General features: G+C 46.2%; 1 protein-coding gene across 1 annotated transcript in view; it reads left to right on the forward strand.

Annotated features, from left to right (window-relative positions):
• THNSL2 (threonine synthase like 2) overlaps window positions 1-21155 on the forward strand; it is a 135038-nt gene that overhangs the window by 85822 nt on the left and 28061 nt on the right. The window contains exons 4-6 of the mRNA XM_085642646.1: window positions 2729-2881; window positions 4282-4512; window positions 5075-5223. Coding sequence (XP_085498772.1) covers window positions 2729-2881; window positions 4282-4512; window positions 5075-5223 — 533 coding nt within the window. The remainder of the gene's footprint in view (window positions 1-2728; window positions 2882-4281; window positions 4513-5074; window positions 5224-21155) is intronic.

The raw sequence follows: 21155 nt of genomic DNA on the forward strand, positions 1-21155 counted from the left end.
ATAGTGGGAATCAATTATGTATGAATTAGAACTGTTAACTAGGAAATTAAGGGGCCGATTCCGATCCTGTAAAACCCGGGTACAAATGGTCGTACGGAGCGTTTTCTCCGTACAACTCGTACCCGGGAATTCCACCGTACAAACCAACAAGTACGATTCGTACAGAAATACCATTTCCGTACGAATAGTGAAAAACACCGTACGGCTAAAAAATACATACAATTCCGATCCTGGACAGCGCGTCCGCGACGTCCGCACGGAGTCAGGCAGCGTTTTACGGACCAGCAAGTATGATTCGTACCTACAGCACTCCGCACGGCTATATTTTTACGGGAGCCAAAAAGTGCCAGACAAGCCAAGTACGCTGCGATGCACGAGGAAAAGGGGGCCTGCTACGCGACGTACACGCCATCACCCACATCGTACGTGTCATCATGTACGGTGCGTACCCCAACATTGCATATGTACGGACCGTACCCCCCACCCCCGTATGTACGGACTGTACCCCCCTCCCCCGTATGTACGGACCATACCCCCCACCCGCGTATGTCCGCACCGTACCCCAGGCATACCCCAATCCTCGCGTATGTCCGCACCGTACCCCAGGGGTACTCCCCATCCACGTATGTCCTCACCGTACCCCAGGCGTACCCCAATCCTCGCGTATGTATGGTCCGTACATACGCGAGGATCGGGTACACCTGGGGTACGGTGCGGACATAGGCGGGTGGGGGGTACGCCTGGGGTACGGTGCGGACATACGTGGGTGGGGGGTACGCCTGGGGTACGGTGCGGACATACGCCGGTGGGGGGTACGGTCCGTACATACGGGGGTGGGGGGTACGGTGCGGACGTGCGCGGGAGGGGTGGGAGGCTGGGGGGGCCGTACGACCCGTACCCCGGGCACAAGTGTACTCGGGGTAGGGGTTGTACGAAGTTCGCTCCGTACGGGGCCTTTTCCATGCTCTTGTGTTTTCGGACGGGCGGTACGGATCGTACTTGCGCGCTCGGACTTCAGTTTTACGAGTTGTAAGTAAAACTGTCCGGGGACGTCTCGTAGACTTTTCCCGAGGCGATTCGTATGTATTTTCCACGTACGAATCGTACTTCGCCGTTTGTACGGGACTTGTACGATTCGTACGTAAAAAAATACGGATACGAGTCGTACGGGAAAAAAAAAATCCAGGATCGGAATCGACCCCTAAGTGTTGACAGTCAAAGTCTCTTGCCTCTATTTTGCACATGCCTTTCTTGCACTTTAATTTGTATTACCAGTACATCAGTGAATTAGATATTGAGTCATTAATAGGTGTTTCTGAGAATACAATATAAGATAAGTTTTAAAGTAGTTTTTTGCACTAGCATTTTATATGTCAGCACTTTACGGGTATCTTATGTAGCACTTTCAGTAGGGATAATTTCTAGGCACTCGTTAAATGGTTCAATTGTTAATGTGACATAGGGTTGAAATAAGGATCAATGTATCTGCATTTAATCAAATAATTTTTAAAGTTCATTGGATTTTGGAGTATTCAGCATTTATAATCAATATTGACAATATTGTACAGACATTGGTATAAAAGTGGAAAGGTGATACATTTTAAACCTTTTTTTAATCTTTTTATACTGAGCATTTATGCAAATACAGTTTTTGTACATTTCAAATTGTCAAATAGAAATTTCTACTATGTCTATACATTTATGATTGGACACTGTCACTTTAAAAGGTTAACTACAGCAGATAACGCTGTCATGTGATCAAGGCAGGGAACTGCCGAAACGCGTCATGGCGGAGCTGTTTTTGGAGCAATCAACAAAAAATAGCACTTATCTTGGGTCCACTCTCATTTGTTCATGCGGATGGGATCGTTTGAAGGGCGAGGTTTATATATATCTATCTATCTATAAATATATATATATATATATATAATATATATATATATACACAAAAAGATGCCCTGAGGCAAGGAAGCACAGGACTGCTGGATGCTTGCCAAAAGTCTTTATTTATTTCTGTTCGAGTACCTCCAGACAGACATACATTGCTCTTTTAATGTTCAAGAACAAACCCCTTGATTTTGAACTCCCTTTTGATGCATGCTTTCGCTACTGACTTTTGAAATCGTGATTTAACATTGTTGTTCTTTTTTATATTTTGCTCGTATATTTGTACTTTTTTTACTTATAAAAATATTGTAATGTAAAGATTACATTCTTTTTATTAAAACAAATAGTATTTAAGGCAAAATTTGGAGGCTTTCATTTGAGATTTGAAGTCCATGAAATCCGAAGTATAAGTTTCCTTAGTTTACTATAATGCTGCAGAAATTTGTGGCTCTTAGGGACATTGCATTTTTAAACATTATTCTCGGATGTATGATGATACAACGCATACCATCACAACGCGGTATGTTACATCACGGTTTTGACAACGCAAGTCGTTACATCGACTTGCATTGGAGGGCGCTGGATTTAGGAATAGTGTGAATTACTATTCCAACTCCAGTCTACGTACAGTAGGGAAGGTGTTGGAATAGTAATTCACACTATTCCTTAGTCTAGAGCGCCCTCCAGTGCAAGTCGGTGTAACGACTTTCGTTGTTAAAACCACGAGGTAACCATACCGCGTTGTAATGGTTTCGTGGTAAAGGATGTTTCCCACATATCAATCATGTCATTACCCTTTACTAAGAATTGTTCAAGGTTATGTTGGTGTGTTATTTCACAGGGACTTCAGGGGACACCGGGAGCTCTGCTATCGAGAGCGTCCGAGGGTTGACGGACATAGACATCATCGTTCTCCTCCCAAGAGGTCGCTGTACCCCAGTACAGGAACTACAGATGACGACGGTCATTGAAGACAACGTCCATGTCTTTACTGGTTTGTCCTTCTACTCATCAGTGCATGTCCATCTAGCTGGCTAATGATAGGAAATCATTGCACCAGAAAAAAAGATTGGTCAGTGTTTCTCGTAATACGGCGGACGGGATATCCATCACATTTGTGACAGAGTGACCCGTCCGCCAAACTCTAGATCAGACCCCGAGTCAGTCTTGCCCAGATTCAAATGTTAGACTACCATGTTGAAGATAGGACTTACTAGTAAGAAATATGGTCCACCGAGTGACATATGACTAACGCACCTTCTTTAAAATTGTGTTTTTTTCATGCGCTTCTAATCAATGTACACAGTTTTGATAATTTTAAAATATGAAAGCAAACTTTTGGGTCGGTTGTGCAAGCCCCAGCCCAATTACCCTGATAAACACTAAAGAAGTTAGTAGAGCTTGATAGTTAGTAGAACTTGATAGTAACCTGTTGATTAAGTAACTATGGTTTACCCATGGTTAATCATAGATGACAATCATTTAACCTTGTTAAAGACAGCGTGTTTGAACCGAGTGATCCAGGTTAGAAGGAATAGCGAAACTTGTCGAAAAGGCAGTTAATGAGCCAAACAAATGGCGCTAGAGCACAAAAGCCCATGTGTATTGTGGCTGGTGCCCGTGTTCTGCCCTCCAATGCCAATGATGTTGGTGCAAGCACTGTTTTCCATGCATCACATGATGCACTAAACAGTGTGCCCGACTGGCTGTAGGCGCCGCATTATGGCCGGCATTGGCTTCCTACTCTTTCGCAGAGCTGAAGCATGCCGCCACCAAGACTGCACCGCCCAAACACCCCCAGCCCTGCGGGAACATTGTAATGCAGCGGTTGGGATGCTGCCAGCTTATCGGCTGTTCTCGACCGCCACCGTGGCGGGCTGGCGGTGTGTCTGCCAAACTCGTACTCGGCCCCTAAGACTATATGTTACATGAATTCAGAGCCATGAATGCAGGGAGCAGCTATATCGCTGGCTGAGACCTGTTGGCCTGTATTGTTCTCTTGCAGGACCTCATCTAGCCTCGGAGATGAGGCCACAGAGGCCTCCTTCCCAGGAACGGTGGTGGGGCAACCACACTATACTTCAATTTTAGCTGAAATATTTGCACCCAGAGCTCCTGTAGAGAAATCTGATCTGAAAAGGATTATAAGTATGTTGGAATTCTATGCTTAGATCCTTGCCACGCAGAATTACCATTATTGGCCGTGTCCCACCTCTCGCTGCTTCGATGGGGATATTCTACCTTGTTGGACATGCCAGCACTTATCTGTTAACAGGTGACGTGCCCTAGCTTTGAGGCCTTGGACATTTTGTACAAGACAGTACCACTCTGCTCAACAAAAGATAAGATGCATTATACAATTGACAAGTGTCTTCTTTTTCTTTCTCCATACAGCGGACGGCACCTCGGATGACCTGGATGTCCCCATCAAAAAGCTGTTCGCAGACCATGACTTTGTAGTAAAACATAACTTAATGAGCTTGAATTCCGTTAACTGGTCTCGCATCCTGATACAGGTTTCCCACTTCTTCTATGCTTACTTCAAGTGCACTCCGTCCATGGGTCCGAGCCCGCTGCCTCTTGTGGAAATTGTTGTGCCCACAGGCGGAGCAGGAAATATTGCTGGTAGGAACAATTGTTACTTCACATAAACTTTTGGAAAACTAAGCAATAGGGAACAATAATAGTAGTACCCAAAAGTCAAGTTTTATTGTAAACTATTGTGCACAATTTGAAGACACATGCACGCACACCTCCTCCCCCTCCTTCCCCCCCCCCCCACACACTCCCCCTCTCTGCAAAGTGTACTTTGCATGGACGCTGTCATGGGTTATATTCTTTTAGTTAATTTCTGTATTGGTTTGTGACTGGTTGGCCACCATGTAGCATCAACTATGGCGAGGAGAGCAGTTGTGGGAAAGTAAACTCTCTTTCCTTGTTGACACACAGTCTGATATAGTAAAAGGACACCCTCCTAATAAACATCGAGGTGGAAACAGTCTGGGGCTACTTTCTCAGCTCCCCATGGCATAGACACCTCTCAATTTTCAGATCCGAAACATCGAATGCAAATGTAATGCAGAGAGCCAATTGCATTTGAAATGTAAATACTCGCCAGTAGATTAAGTTCCGTGTAATTCTGACATTTAGAATGAAAGGATGTCCTTAACTGTGCTCTTCCTTTCAGCTGGATGCGTTGCTCAGAAGATGGGGCTTCCAGTTCATATCGTCGTCGGAGTGAATAACAATGACATTGTCCACAGGACCGTTCAACGCGGCGACTTCTCACTGGCAGGCAGCGTTCGGTCGACCTTGGCGTCTGCAATGGATATCCAGGTAGGCACGCTTGAGAAGTAGCTGAAGGAAGTCCAAACCATTGAGCACGTTACAGATGTTATGTTACAGTATTTTGAATACCTGAGTCGGGCAGTGGTCATTTTCAGTGGTTGGTGTTCCAGAGGGATGCATACGGCATCCGTCTGGAAAATCTGGGGTGCATGTAACTATTGCAATTTTTGCAGACAGAAAAAAGGTGTCCTGTCATCTGACGCTGTTATGGGAGCATGTTTTAGGTAATCCCATCGCAGACCTCAGAAAAGGAACGTGTTTGTGGGAGGGTCATCTAATGTGTGTCTAGACTTATCTGTGAAAGAGGTGGTGTAGTGGTATTGCATAATTATGAATTAGTTATTATGATTATGTTAACATGCCTTTCAAAAGAGAATTAATTAGGCCAACTTGAAGTCCATTTTCCTTCCATGGCTAATAGCGGTATTACTTTTTATTTCCTGAGGTGGCTGGACCAGGGTAGAGGGTGGATGGGGCAGTGAAGGAGATCTTTATGGCATCGCAAGCATCTAGTGCTGAGGCTACCCTCGAAGGCCACCTGGCAGAATGCTTAGCTGCCCGACATTAAACAGGTCCTGGAGAATATCTGAGTCTTCCCCAGTTCCATGTTCATGAGCAGACAGTGTGCAAAGGAATCACACGCGTTCTCCAAGGCCCACTGGATTCTGGACACCATGGTGATCTTTAGTATTGCATCCCATGGGGTTTTGTCAGCACCTTCTGACCAGAGGAGAATCTCTTGCTAGTATTGTGTGCGTGTCATACCACTACAATAGACTCCACAATCAGGGGTATTAGAATTTATCCAGGTGGCTCAGGGAGTCCCCCTGGATTACCTGGTTGCGCTTGCACAAACATGGCTGCCATGGCTTTAATCTTAAATCCCAAATAAGGGAGCTCTCACCACCTTAGAACTAGTGCATACTACCACCACCCCACGCCCGGCTGCATACGTCTTCCCTACAAGGCCATGTTAAAATTGTGCAACTCGTGCCTCAACCTGATGATTTGATGACTGGTGTCTGTCCCCATGATAGAGCAGAAGCAGGGATCATGTCATCTAAGAGGTGGTATACCTACCTTCACCCTAACTTTGTAATTATTGTCTGGGGGGTGGGAGGTAAAATCTAGGATGAGAGTGGCGACTGCCTCCATTCATCAAGATTAAAAGAGGGGCATCGCTACTGATTTTACTTGAGTAAGACACAGAATATATCTGTGCAATTGGGCCCTCGGTGATTTATGAGGATGGGCACATTTTTCACTTCTTCTGCAAAGCTCTGCTGTTGCAGTTTTAATCCATTTTTTTCCAAAAATACCGTTTATTTTTTTTATTGTCTTTATTGAGTTTTAGAATTTAAACAGTAAAGCAGTTGACAGTTGCATAATAGCAGCCATTCACAACATTAATTCCCATGGGAAAAAAACAAAAATGAAAAGATTGTTAACATATACTATATGAGCCAGCTCTATAAAATATACAGTTAGACAGGTTAATGTGATGCCGTGGTATCTCACAGGAGATCCATTAAGAGATATGGCAGGAGTTCCCCTCGCGTAGTGTTTTGGGAGGGAGAGGACGGAGTAGAGGTATCTAGTGTTAAGGTTTGAAGATATGTGCGGAAGGGTGTCCTGATGTCCCTAGGGTGGGATGTAGGAGGTTGTAGATTGGCATAGCCTTCCCCCATGCCCTCGCAGCAGCTCATGCTTTCCAGCCAGTCTGGTACAGTAGGTGGCCTGGTGCAGCCCCAATGCAGGGCTATTTCCCTTTTCCCTAGTAGTAGCGCCATAGAAACTAGAAATCGTATTGTGTGTGGGATGTTCTGGGTGTACCCCAGTGGGCCATCAGAGGCTCTGGGGACATGGCATGGGCTGACATAACCAAAATGTGGGAGTATATAGCTTACTAGTAAATGGCCACTGCTGGACATTCCGCGAAATCCACACCAGGGGCGTCTAATTTTTTACATCGATTAGACTTGAGGAGGAAAATGTAACGATGTCGGCTGGGGAGAGGTAATACCTGTGTAAGTATCTGAAGTTCAGTAGCATGTGCCTCTGGTTGATGGAAACATTCTTGGTTTGTTTGCAGCAGTAACTCCATATTTGGTCCATGAACTGTGTCCCTAGTTCTCTTTCCCACTTGCCACACGTTCGTGCATTGGTGTCCTGTCTCAGTGCCATGCAGGAATGGTAGAGCTTAGAGGTCATGTGGCTTCCGTCTGTGGCCGTGATCAACATGTGCAGGGGTGGGAAGTCGTCCAGTGGTAGTGGGTAAGTGGGCATAAGGAAGCGTAAGGTGTTGGGCAGTCTCCTGAAGACAAACCGATCCATATAGGGAATATCTTGTGCTGGAATGGTGTCAGTTGATTGCAAGACCTGGCCATTTGGAAATAGGTCACCTATTATATGCAATGAGTAACGGTCTAGTGTACATTTGACCAGAGCCTCCTTGGTGAGGGGTAGCCATGGGTTGTAGGGAAGGGGAAGACCTTCCGAATATAAAAGGCCCCCACTCAGTAGTCGTCGGATTCTGCGCCATGCCCAGCATGTCGTGAAGACAGTATGGATATCTCGGGTCTCCAGTGGTATGCCCTAAGGTAGTATCTGTGAATGGAGTAGTTCTTCTAGTTGCGCGCGCTGGGGGCTAGTGTATGGCATGCGTGCATAGGGGTGGTACCACCAGTAACCGTAATGGCACTGGGCGGCAAGATAGTAGAAACGGAAATCCGGGACCCCAAATCCCCTTCGGTCAAAGGGAAGCATGAGGGTGTCCCAACTAATTTGTGGGTGACCCCCCGCCCATACCAAGCACTATAGAATGCTGTGCAGAGTATGGAAGAATGTCTGCAGGGGTGGGATGGGAATGGCCATGAATACGTATAGGAACTTGGGGAGTACCACCATTTTGATTATGGCTGTACGTCCTGCCATGGAGAAGGGTAATTTGATCCATCGATCCACTAGCGCCGTAAGAGAGGCCATGGCCGGGCCATAATTTTGTTGCAGAATCTGGTCCCTGTCCCTGTGTATGTGTACACCAAGGTATTTAGGGCCATCTGCAGCCCACTGGAGGGCAAGGTCCATAGGTGATGCATGGGCGCTTTCTGTCAATGGAAAGAGTTCTGATTTGTTCCAATTGATATGGAGTCGTAACAGGTCTCCGTATTGTGCTATTTCCTGCATTAATGGGGGAGATTTTCCTGCGGGTGTCTAACAAAAAGCAGTATATCATCTGCGTATAGGGAAATTAATAGGGGGCCATATGTTAATTGTACCCCACGATGCGCATGGTTATCCTGTAAAGTACAAACCAGTTGATCCATGGCGACTATGAAAAGGAGTGAGGATAAAGGGCATCCTTGCCTGGTGCCTCCGAAAAAGGGTAAAGGCATCTGTGAGCACGCCATTACCCATAGGGGGGTCGAAGGCCTGGTGTATAGTAGCTTAACCAAGGCCAGGAAGGGAGGGTGGATGCCCAGTTTACGTAAGACTGCATATCGAAAGGGCCATTTTAGTGAGTCGAATGCCTTTTCGGCATCCAACAGGGCAACTGCTGCAGTGGTATTTGGGGAGACTTTATTTAATAACGAGAAAATAGTGCGGAGGTTCAGTGAGGTCGACCGATGTAGCACGAATGCGGACTGAACTGAGATGATCTGTTCCATCAATAACGAAAGCTTAGTGGCAAGGATTTTAGCTAAGATTTTATTATCTATGTTTAGCAGCGAGAGGGGCCAATATGAAGTACAGTGGCTTGGTTCTTTGCCTGGCTTTAGTAATACTGTCAGCAACGCTTCCGAAAGTGGGGGTGGTAATTCACCTGTACTCAGTGCCTCATTGTATACTGTTAAGAGTTACTGAGCCAGCTGTTGTTTGAAACCTTTGTAACACAACAATTCCTAAAACTAATTCCTTACGTGCCTCGTGTTTGTTACATCCACTATCCTCAAACTGTTCACTGAACACACAATGCACATTACTACTTTTGCCACTTCTGCAAACTTTGAACACATTTCCCGCCTTACCACACTTTGTACATTGTTGACCATCTGCTGGACAGTACTCGTAAGTAGAAACATGATTAGGAGAGCCACGTGTATAACAACTAAGTTCCCGTTGTTGAAATACTGGTATGTTAGGTTTACTCACATCCCTGCTTTTCCTGTGATCAGGCATAGTCATCGGTTTGCCCACTACAGCCTCTAATACTGACACTTTGTTGAATGATTCTTCTAAACATTTCACATCTTCTCAAGAACTCTTTATGCTCTTAGCTATGTCTACAGACTTATCCAAAGCTAGATTCTTACATGTAAGTAACCGCTCCTGTATTTTCTTGTGACTACAACTTACTACTTGCTGATCTCTAATCAACTGAGAAGTGAAGTCATCAAATCCACACTTGGCCGCAAGCACTTTCAAAGCGGTCACATAACCATTTATACTGTCGGACTGCTTCTGTACTCTAGTAAAGAACTTGTACCTAACAACTACTACATTCTTTGTTTTTGAAAAATATTTATACAACTGAACCATAGCTGTATCAAACTTGTCAAGCTCCTCTTCATTAGTAGGCTCATATCCGGGTAGATGATCAAAAACATTCTGGCCTTCCACCCCTAAATAGCAATACATCAAATAAAAATTCTCTCTGGTTTAAATTTGTGTGCATCAAAAGTTTCTAAATAGGCCTTAAATGATTGTATCCACAACTTCCCCTCTAATTGTGGGGTCTCGCAGAAATAGTGCAGGTGGTGTTACTTGCATACTTTGTTTACAAAGAAAAACAGAAAACGTAATAAAAACTACAATGCTATAATAGCAAATGGAAGCTGTTCATAACATGCAAAAGCGTGCAAATCGCTGACATCTGTAGTCGATTTGCACCAACAGCCAGAATTGGATTTTACATCCCCAACAAAAAAAATCATTTGCAAATCGTGACGAGATATCAGTGATGGCGCAGTGGGTTTTATTTATATCTTTTTTCTCAGCGTGCAAATCACTGTTAACACCACAAAACAGTTGTCTATAGTGTGCCAATCACTGTTGACACTTCTGGTATGCAGAACCGCGTTGCCACTAGGGGTGCTGCCTGCACGGTGAGACACTAACTGGAGCAAGAAATAACCTCCTTCCGGTAGAGACTTTCCGGTCATCATACAGCTTAGGATGACACGTAGGACTTTGTCAGTAAGTGCGTGCCATTTGATTGCTAACATTCACAGCCACTCCGCTGCTTTGGATGCTAGCCGTTTCACACTGGCAGCTAAATGCGCTGTGCGGCGCTCACGCCTCCATAATACTAATGCGAGTCGAACCACACTCGCGCTGCCTCACGTGCTATACCTCAGGCTGTGCTCGAGCTTCTCGCACGTGGCTACATTCGAAGCGGCTCGATTGATTTGTCACTAAGCAATGCGCTGCGAAAGAACAATGGATGAACGTCCCGGCTCGATGCGTCTAGGCAAGTTGTTGTTGAAACTTGGGATCGCGGCCTGGTTAAAAATCATAAGCTTCATGATGCACCTTACAAATAAAAAGTCAGTCGATAGTCCAAACTCCAGGGTCAACACAAAACCCTTAAAATTAACATTGCTTCCCACCTCTGGTAACATTTCCAATTACAGTAAATCTCGCTCTATCACTCCACGTTGCTTTCCTTCTGATAATGGTCCCTCTGGCCCCTGCTGTTGTCTTTTTCTCACACTGTGTATCTGTCCCACTCATCTCCACTTCAGTAATAGGTGTCTCCACACAAAATGTAGTCGAGAAGTCGTAGTTTATTTAGTCGAAGCATAACACGTCCATGTCAACGGGGGCCCAAGAGTAACTGACCCTCCTGGAATTTGGCTGGATGACATTATCACATTCCACAATGTCAACACTCTACCCTTACACATCATTTCAGTTCCTTAAGAGAAAGACCATCATTTTTTCCTCCCTGCATATCGTACTATCTATCATGACACACTTTAACCATCTCCTGTATATCATGTCATATCTTGGACAGATTAAGGTCAAATGCTGAAGCATTTGCCATGCTTCAATTTTACAGATATATTTCTCATTTGCTGCTGCCATCCAGCTACTGCCTGTGGCCTTTACTGGCACATTTGTATTTCTTACTGCCACAAAGAGCCTCCCTTCTTCTATAAACTGCAGCGTAAACATGTTTTGTAGCCATTATCTATCAAGAGACAAAATATTTTTAGTTCTTAAATATTCACGTCATCTTTTTCTCGTTTGAGAACTTACAAATGCTTTTTTGCTAATGATAACCGTTGATACAGCGTGAAGCTAACTACATTTTTCTCTTTACATCAAACCAAACTTTGAATCATCGGGCCCATTTCATCCTATTTTATGAACACACAGAATTCTCAATTGTCTACCTGAATACCGGGAACCATGGTCCTTCAATGTTTTTTTGTTGTTGAGCTAACAGGGACCAGAATACTTGGAGAATGTGAAACAATTATTCTATGAGGACCTGGAATTAAATAATTGTTATCTCAAAAACCTATTTCGTAGCTTTTCCCAGACATTGATACAAACACCCTGAGACAAGAAATATGTCTAAAAAAATGAGATAGAATTCATAAAGGTAACTCATGAAAAACATTTATCTACAACCTCAGTTTGGATGGACAGATCAAAAATGTGCATTTCAAATCAGATTTAATGACAAAATCACTAGTAAATGTAGTCTCACAATGCAGTACAGAGCATTAAAAGACAGCTGGAACAAAATGAGTTTCGAGATTAAGTTACCAATCTTACAAACCAAAGCAAGGCTGGTCGATTCAGTTTGTCTTCAAATAGATCTGGCCAAGTCTGAACTGCAGCACCTCAAGCCACAACAGGAGTCAGCTAACCCTTCAGCTGAAAGGTTATTTCCTACTCAACTTTAACAGCTGGCAAAGTACATGTTCCAGGGTCGCAGTTAAGGACAGTTCAGTTCATTTAAGGACTTTGCCACCCAGTATAGATGGGAATAGCATAAGAGAGTCAATAGGAATCAGAAGTCAGTTTGATTGCATCCCAGGCAGGGAAAATGGAAAATGACAGCCAGCTCCGACTCCTCCTTCGATGGAGCAATTATACTTCAAAAAGGTCCTGGTTTACACCCCTTAATGTATCAATTTCTCATTGGCCACTCGCTGTGGGCCGTTTTTTGGGGTGATTAGTAAATCACAAAAATCCGTAAGAATCAAATAATCCCTTTGCAAATTTCATTAGATTCATTAAGTTCAATTGTATTACTCTTCTGTCACTTCCACTGAAGTAGGTGGAACTTTAGTTTGCTCACAGTCCATCCGTTCTCAAGCGCCTTTCCCTGGGTTTGCAATAATATTCGTACATTTCTATCGAGTATGTTTCTTAGAAAGAAGTGAGTCCTTTGTTAACCAATACGGAAAAGAAACTTCAAAGAAAGTTCTTATAGTGGCTGAAGTGACTGCTTTGTATGATTTTACATTTGCGCAGGACAGGAAAAGCTTTTGAGGCCTACATGAAAATTAGCTGAAATTCAAAATTATTATTAAGAACACATTTCATAAAGGCATTTCGATTTTGTGCATTATTTCAGTTATTAGTTTTCTTTAAGAACTATGCATCAGTATTAAGTCCTGTTAAAATATTTATTATAAGCATCTCTTGCATGTTTCCGTTTTCAAAACAAATCATTAATGTGTCACTCTGAGATGCATGTATTTTTGCACAACTGTTACAGAAACATTTTTGTACTATGTCAAGTATTTCCAAATAAGCAACTCTCGTCAACAATATTCTCGTAATGCAGTTATATATATTGTCATATTTTAATGTACATATAATGTTATCACAAAACTTTCTGGGGGATAGTCTCAAGAACGTGTGATAATTACCGCCAAATTAGCTTAACCCAACTCTTCACATCGCAGTCTATCGTGGGAAAATAACGCTGTGTTAACGTCGTATTCTCAACACAGCGGTACCATGTGATAGGCTCACGATAACGCGTCAAATGTCCGCGACAAAGTCAACACGACGCCGCAAAAAATTGAAACACGATCCCAAAAAAGTTGCGATGAGGCCAATCGCGATACAAAAACCTGAAATTCCCACGCGTCAAGCGGGAAAAGGCACCATAAAAGCAGAACAAAAACAAAGGGAAACAAAAATAAACTGCGTAGCACCATGGATGCACCCGGACCGAGTGCAGAGGCCAACGCGAACCCCACAAGCCCCACAGACCACCAGCAAGGAACCTCGGGGCCGGGGAAGGCGAAGGAGAACAGGAAGAGGAAAACGGGGTGCAGTCCACAGGAAAATCAGATCAGCGTCACGGAGGTGACAGAACACTACCATCAACTGAACTTCAATTTGACAAACGTGAATGCAGTTGGAGTGTCGAAGAGGTCAATGGAGGAGGCCAAGACGCGCTGGCATGATGTGAAAAGCCAAATCCGCTGCCAACAGGGAGGCAGCAATGGCGACAGGAGGTGGGAGTCCTGCGTCACAGGAAGAGCTGGAGGAAATGGAGGCCACAGTCATCAGTGTGGAGACGGTGCAAGGAGTTGTGAGTCCAGACACAGCTCGATAGAACTTGACACAACAGCAACAGGGTGAGTAACGACCAGGGACTGGGGGGATGGGGGGAGATGGGCACAATGTCACACATGCACAACGATGTGTAGCACACTGCACACCCACAATGACCCTGGATCATGTCCCTGATCCCCGTGGCACACTGCAGCACACACACAAAAACCAAGTAGGCCCCCGTCCACCATGTTCCCAAAGGGGTCACATCCCACACGTCAACAATCCCACAACCAACACATGCACACGTGCGAAACCCTGCACGGATGCGTATTTGTGAGCCACACTGACAATGCAAGTGACACTACATGACGATCAGCATGGCTGCACTACAATCATCATTTACATTATGCACGCAATGACACAGAGGTGGCTGAGTGTGGACCACATCCGGAAAGGAGCAGGTCTAACTCTGACACATCCACGTGCACAAAAAAGCCCTGACGTCAACAACACATCTGCAGACAAACCATGCACAAGAGTACAATAACCGTCCAAGAGCACAAATGACCCAAATCGCCAACATCTCAGCACAGTAAAAGCACAAACGTCAAAGGCACACCACCTCAGAGGGATAAGGGGCAGCAAAATCACAGCTGCAGGGGCGACCTTCCCACAATGCTGCACACACACATAGCAATAACAGCACATCCACATTGACGACAATGTGGTACAAAGTGCAAAACCTACACTGCAGAACAGAGGACACAACTGGGTCCACTCATGCGTAGAAACAGGCCAATCACATCTAACATAGTAGGAAACTGTGAGATGGAAATATACATGTACAAGCTCACATCCATCATATAGTCCAAATGTCCACTGTCCCGCATCAAATATTCAGCACCTCCCAAACAGTCACAATGTACATTGTCATACAGTCTGCCTGTAAACTAGAACAATGCGCAAACATATATGTCAACACAATGTCAAAATGCATCTCCCCTTCACATTGCAGAGGGGCAAGCAACACCTCCAGAAGAGCAGACCAGAAAACTCATCCGTGATGCTGGAGAGGATCACCACCACTTCGACACTGACGCCCTACAACAGCTCATGGACAACTTAGGCAACCCACCTCCAGGAGCAGGGCAGCCATGCTACATAGAGGAGACCCCAGCCCCTGCACAGACCACACAGCAGGAAGCACCTGCCACCACGGCTGGCTCCCAACACTTCACGAGGCACACATCGCATTCCAATGCCATGTGTTAGATTGCCAAAAGGAGGTGGCCGAACAGGTGCAGGTGGGGTCCGGCCTCATGGAAGCCGAACTAGATCATATACGTGGGTGTCTAAGTTCCATCAGAGACCACCTACACCCCACAAAGGAGACCCACACTGCGACAGACACATGCATGCGCACATTTCCTGTACTGAACCACGCCCAGAACCCCGGAATTATTATTCACACGCCCACACTGGACCTGCGTACGATGGCCCAGTCCACTCCTCTTACGTATTGAGTGGGTGACGACAAAGCTACATGTCCAAGGTCTTACCCGCTGCCTGCGGTGACATGGTTGCGTCCGCTGTACACAGCACAATGTAATGTTGTAGGGCCTGGGGTCCTCATGCATACAGCATGACCACACGGACACACGCAGATAGTTTGCGGAACTGGCTATGGGCACGTGTGCCCGGCACCTTTATTGGCAGGGTCCCATGTACAGTGACGCCTGTGCTGGATGTGTGTGGGGTGAGTGTGAGCCAGCCCTCACGGAGTGGTTGGTGCTGGCAACAACTTGAACAGTGATCACTATTAAAACGGAAACAGAAAACACCAGCATTACAGAAACTACTGCGAAGCATCATGGTGGTAGCCGAAGCAAGTACAGAGGTCACCCAATATGCTAACAGAAGTGTCCGTGAGTTGCAGTGCATTGAGGCTGGGGCACTAGAGCCGAGCGTGCTCATGTGAATAAATTGTCTAGGATTGTGTCCCTTTGGGATATTCCTGATGCAGCTGCAGTGGGGTGTGTTATACCTGCATCCTCTTCCTCATCATCGTCCCAGGTCTCCCACACAGCCTGTGGTGACATTGCTGCCTGAGCTCTCCACAGCACACAACTCAATCAGACATGGACCATGAGTTAGTGGCACCTGAAGAGTTGAGCAGGTTATCAGGCCGATGATGGCATCCACGACAGGTGTGAGCAACTCTGTTAGTCTGCCTGTATGACTGTTTCGACTCTGGCAGTTGTCGTTTGAAGGTGGTCCTGGCGGTGGTGGCATGTGCCCCCTGCGGTGATGCGACATCCGGGCCGGTCAGGACTCGATTTGATGTGTGAGCACTGGTGGACTGCATTTGAGGCCGGAGGCAGCGGACAGCATAGGGCCACAGACACATGGCGTTGATGACCCCAAGGCCATCGACCCAGAGGCCATCCAATATCCTATCAGACAGGGTCCCTAACTTGAGCTGCACGGAGTTAGTGGCCCCGGATGCACTGCGGTCGGCACAGGCGCACTGCAACGGGACGGTGACTTGCGCTGCACTGAGGTAGGGCCACGTGGACTGAGCGGGTCCTCGTCAATGTCGAAGGTGAATGTAGCAGAGTGTTGTGGGGGACAGTGGAAGGTGTCCTCCAGGGCATGATGCAGAGGGCAGAATCCGTCCGAAAACTACAAATTGAGGAGTGGAATGCTACAGCCTCGTTTTTACCACCAAGTCAGTATCAGCTACATGAGGATGAAGACAACCCCCAGTCCATAGACTCAGACGCCACCAAAGTTCAACCAGAGAGTGTCTATGAATGTCGGGAAACAGACTTAGTGGCACCGGGGCTGAGAGGGGATGCAGTCTGCGATGAGGCCGGTACAATGATATGAACTCTGCCATGAATAAATTAAGACTCCTTCACAAATGTGTGACCTACTCGACTGCAGTGTAGACCGGAGGCAACGGTCAGCTTGGGCCCACAACCACGTGGCGTTGGCTCGCGATGCACAGAGTTAGTGACACCAGGGCAGTTGTTGGTAGCGTTCGATCACCTCCGTAACGATGATCCTTTTTTCCTCCTGACTGAAACGCGTCTTCCTCTTACACCTCTCCTTGCGTGCAATTATATGAACCCTGCCATTGTGTAATCAAGACACAGTTCCAAATGTGTGACCTACTTGTCCGCTGCGTATGCCGGTGGAGTACGTCAACGAGAAAGGAGAACTGCAGGCCTTGTGTCAGAACAGAGATATAGGTTAACACTAACCTGGTCAGCCGGATACAGCGAGAGCGATGTAAGATGCTAGGTTTCCTTTCCTCGCTATATGAAACCACCTGCGAGCACTAGAAACACTCACCGGATACGACCACAATCGGGGAAATGGAAAAAAGGGACAAACGAAACAACAAAGTAGCAGCAGTCAATATACTTAAACGAGCACTAACGTGGAGTAGTTCAGATCTCACTCCTATGGTAGCCCCGTGTTTCCCGTATAAGAGACACAACATAGCCTACGTTTCCACACAATTCCTTCATACTCTATCAATGTAAACAATGTGCTGAAGTACACTTACTATTAAAAGCTGCTGCACGCATTTCATAACAGAAAAGGCAAAAAGGCAAAAAGAAAGAAAAAGGAAAGAAGTAGTGTTCATATCACTTCTATCTTCAGTGATAGTTATTTCCTAATGCAAAGGCATAGAAACGGTTCTGCAACCAGATAATGCAAGTACTTATCTGTTACCAGTCAGACCTCTGGTAATCTCGTGTCTGTGTCTTTAATTCTTAAAAGGAAAGATTCTTTGCTTCTACGCCACAAAAAAAAAGGGTGAGTAGAATTGTTCCGATACTGGAAGCTAATCCGAGCCTCTCAACAGCTCATGGGACTAAAAGGATATTTTCCCGGAATCCAGATTCTTTGAAGCGCAACCAAACGCCTTGATAAAAGTTATGCGCCCCAGCGCGAAGATGTGAAGACTCAGAGTGCAATCCTGCACTTCCACAGTAAGGCGAGAGCTCCTCCTGCAGCCTCAAGAAATGCTGCATGCGCTTTCCATATTCCGTTCCGCATATGAAGCTGGCAGGAAAGATTAACGATTGAAAGCGCTGCGCGCGCCTTCCTGAATGACAATTATGCGCCCCAAGCGCAAATTAACTGGCAGGTGAAAGCGCTGCCGTGCGCTTTCCATATGAATCTGATTGTTCCCTTATGGCGTGGCAGGAGTGAAGACCGCGCTCCGAAGGGAACGAGGAGCGCTTCCTTTTTCCGGCGATTCAATGGTTTTACCGGTAGCTGCTACAAACGCTGGTCAAGATGTCGGGTGAGGCTAGCTTGGATATCAGGTGACAAGCACCAGTAGCAAGGCAGGAGGGGCTTATATAGAAAATGGAAGACAGACATGGAAAAAGGACTACGGCCTCCCTAGGCATTCTGGGAGACGTAGGGCACACATTCATACATACAAGAACTTTCCTGGACTTACTCCTAACGTAACCATGTTTGAACGTGACCCCTTGCTCAAGAAGGCTGTGGTGGTGTGAGCAGGCTGCCAAGGTCGCGGGCCACTGGTTTGGAGATTGCACCGGCACGTAGTGGGCCCTCTTTGACACACGCCGGTGTCGGCAGGTGAGCAGTGAGGCCTGGGTGCGCAGGGGCAGGCAAGACCGGCTCGGGGTACAGCAGGCGCACAGGATTGCAGGCAACTCCGCTCACGGCGTCGGTCTCATGGCGGAGTGAGAGGTGCCGCCCTGGCAGAGACGTTGGGCATTCTGGAAGAGAACCACACCCAGAGCTACGTGCTTTTTATTCACACCCCTACATGGCCTGGCGTACGCCGGACCAGCCCACTCCGCTCACGCTTACAGGGGGGGACGTAACAAGCTACATTTCCGCGATCTTCCCCACTGGCTGGGGTGACCTGGTTGCATCCACTGTCCCCTACACTCCATACACCAGCGGTGTATGTTGACATGGATATGTGTGTGGTCTGCATACTGCAGTCTGGCCATCACATCCACGCCACACTTGGAATTGTGTACATTCTCATTTATGGGTCACTTTCCTCCTTCGCACATGCCTGGTTCCCACCTCTCCCCACAATCTGCTATTGTGTGGCTGATGTGCCATGCCATTGATGGCTTATGTACATGGCTGGCCAAGGTTCCCACAGTAAGTGCTGTCGTGTCTGGTGGGTGGGCATGTTGTTTGGCATGTTGTATGTGAGTTTGTAACGTGTGCATTCCCAGTGTTGGGAGTTGCACGATTGTGGAGTTGAGGTGTGTGGTGTGTTCATTTGGTACTTACCAACGAGCAGTGCATTTCCGTGGGTGCCATCCTGGTAGCGCTGGTTGATGATGGACTGTCGGTAGATGTAGGAATCATGCACACTGCCTGGGTAATTGGTGATGACGTTGGTGGTGATTCCCCGGTGGTCCACTGTTGCCTGCACATTGTCGGAATGCGTGTGCTTTCTGTTGAGGTAATTGTGTGCAGTGTCACCAGGGGGCACAAGTAGGACATGTGTGCAGTCAATTACCCCTTAACACGTGCGGGAAGCCAGCTATGGTGTAGACATCTTGCTTGGTCCCCAGCTGTTCCTGCGCAGTATGGGGGGAGTATAGGTACTGGGGTACCAAGCTGATGATGGCATCCAAGACAGTTGTGAGGAACTTGGATTGGGCTGGCTGTGAGACTCCTCCGACTCTGGCGGTTGTTGGTTGGAAGGTACCAGAGGCCAACAGATACAGCACAGCCAGCAGCTTTGTCTGAGGTGGGATGTTGGTTGTCCGCTGTGTGTGTACCGTCGGCCTGTGGGCAACGATGGTCAGGATGCAGAGGATGGTTGTCCTTTTGAGCCTGTAGTGGGCAATGACATTCTCTGGTGTTGGGTCTGTTTTCTGAAGGTCCGCTGTCTTTGTCTGCGCTGCCTCTATGGTGGTCCGGGCAGGGGATCGGGAGGGGGGGTTGGCGGACCTGAGGGTGGTGAAGGTGGGTGTTGTGGCCCCGTTGGGGCTCCAAGCTGAATCATCAGTGGCTCCATGGCATCTGTTGTTCTTCATGTGTGGCTCTGAGCTGGGCTTCCTTTTCTGGTGCAGGTTGTCGTCCGACTTTACACCAGGTCAGAGCAGGTGTTCAATTCCTGCTGCTAACGCACCTTATCGCCTGTTTTGGGATCTTATCGCCGAACTGGCTGGTCATTGAGAATGCTGCGGAGTGGTGTTGTCGCGGCTTTTTGCATGGGAACGCCTACTCTGCATCTCATTAGCGTTAGTTGCCGGGGTCATCTGTGGCAATGTTTTTTGCAGCTGCTATCACAGGTAAGCTGGTGATATCGGCTGTTAGCATCAGCTTGTGAATGCGGCGATACATTTATCACCACTTTGGCTGCAATAAAGTGCCATTAACTCGGCGATAGATCCTTGAGAATATGCCCCTCTATGTTAATATATATTTTATTTTCTCTCAACACGTATCTGCGGTTGTGTGTAGTTGTCATTGTTTATATTTTCGCATCATCGTGTATAGAACACTGCATGCTTTTATTGCGCATCATGTACTTTTCACTTTTTTCAACTTAACCTGTCTTCATCAAGAATTTATTATCGCAATGATCTTTTACTAGTCAGAACTGATAAAAGTAGCCGTCAGATAACACTTAGGCTCCATCAACGTCAACAGTGATCCAAATTGGACAGCGCAGATGATTGCCTGAATTTTCAAGTTATTCACTATCTTATCAAGCTCTCTCCTCTATTGGGAATCTGCAGAAACATCCATGTGTTCCAGTCAGCATCTAACCACCAGACTATTCTTTTGTGAATTATGCCTGATTAGAAAGTAATAGGGCCTAAATATACCCGTACCCGTATAGAGGCATAAGTTAGATAGCCCTGTAATGTTACTGTAGGAGTACCTATGGTAACCAGTAATAGTTCTTTCCACAGCCTTCTTTTAAATATCCCCATTCTGTCAGAAGTTATTTCTGAAAGTTCAGACCTGTATGCGATGAATCCTCCTATCATGGCATCAGAAGCTTTGTTTTGCTTAGGACCTTCTCAAGATGTGGTGTCATGAGGCTCTAGAAGGAGCTCTAGATATGGGAATGCTCAGGCTACTTCCAAAACTTTGTTGTTTGACTGATTCCTGCAGTCCCTACAGCTTTATTAAACCCTATTTTCAAACTATTTCCCTGGTTTTGCATCTGGATTTTAGATTCATGTCGATCATTGGCGATAATCCAAGAAGCACCAGAGGCCACACTTCCATAGATCATAATACTACCAGTTGAATTTCACTGCTGTATCTAGCAGAAAATATAAGTAAGAACACCAACAGAACTTCAATAATATCTTACTCTGTAAAGAACACTCATCATCAAAATATGCGTC

Source organism: Triturus cristatus, chromosome 2_2 (genome assembly GCF_964204655.1).
Source record: "Triturus cristatus chromosome 2_2, aTriCri1.1, whole genome shotgun sequence".
NCBI lineage: Eukaryota > Metazoa > Chordata > Amphibia > Caudata > Salamandridae > Triturus > Triturus cristatus.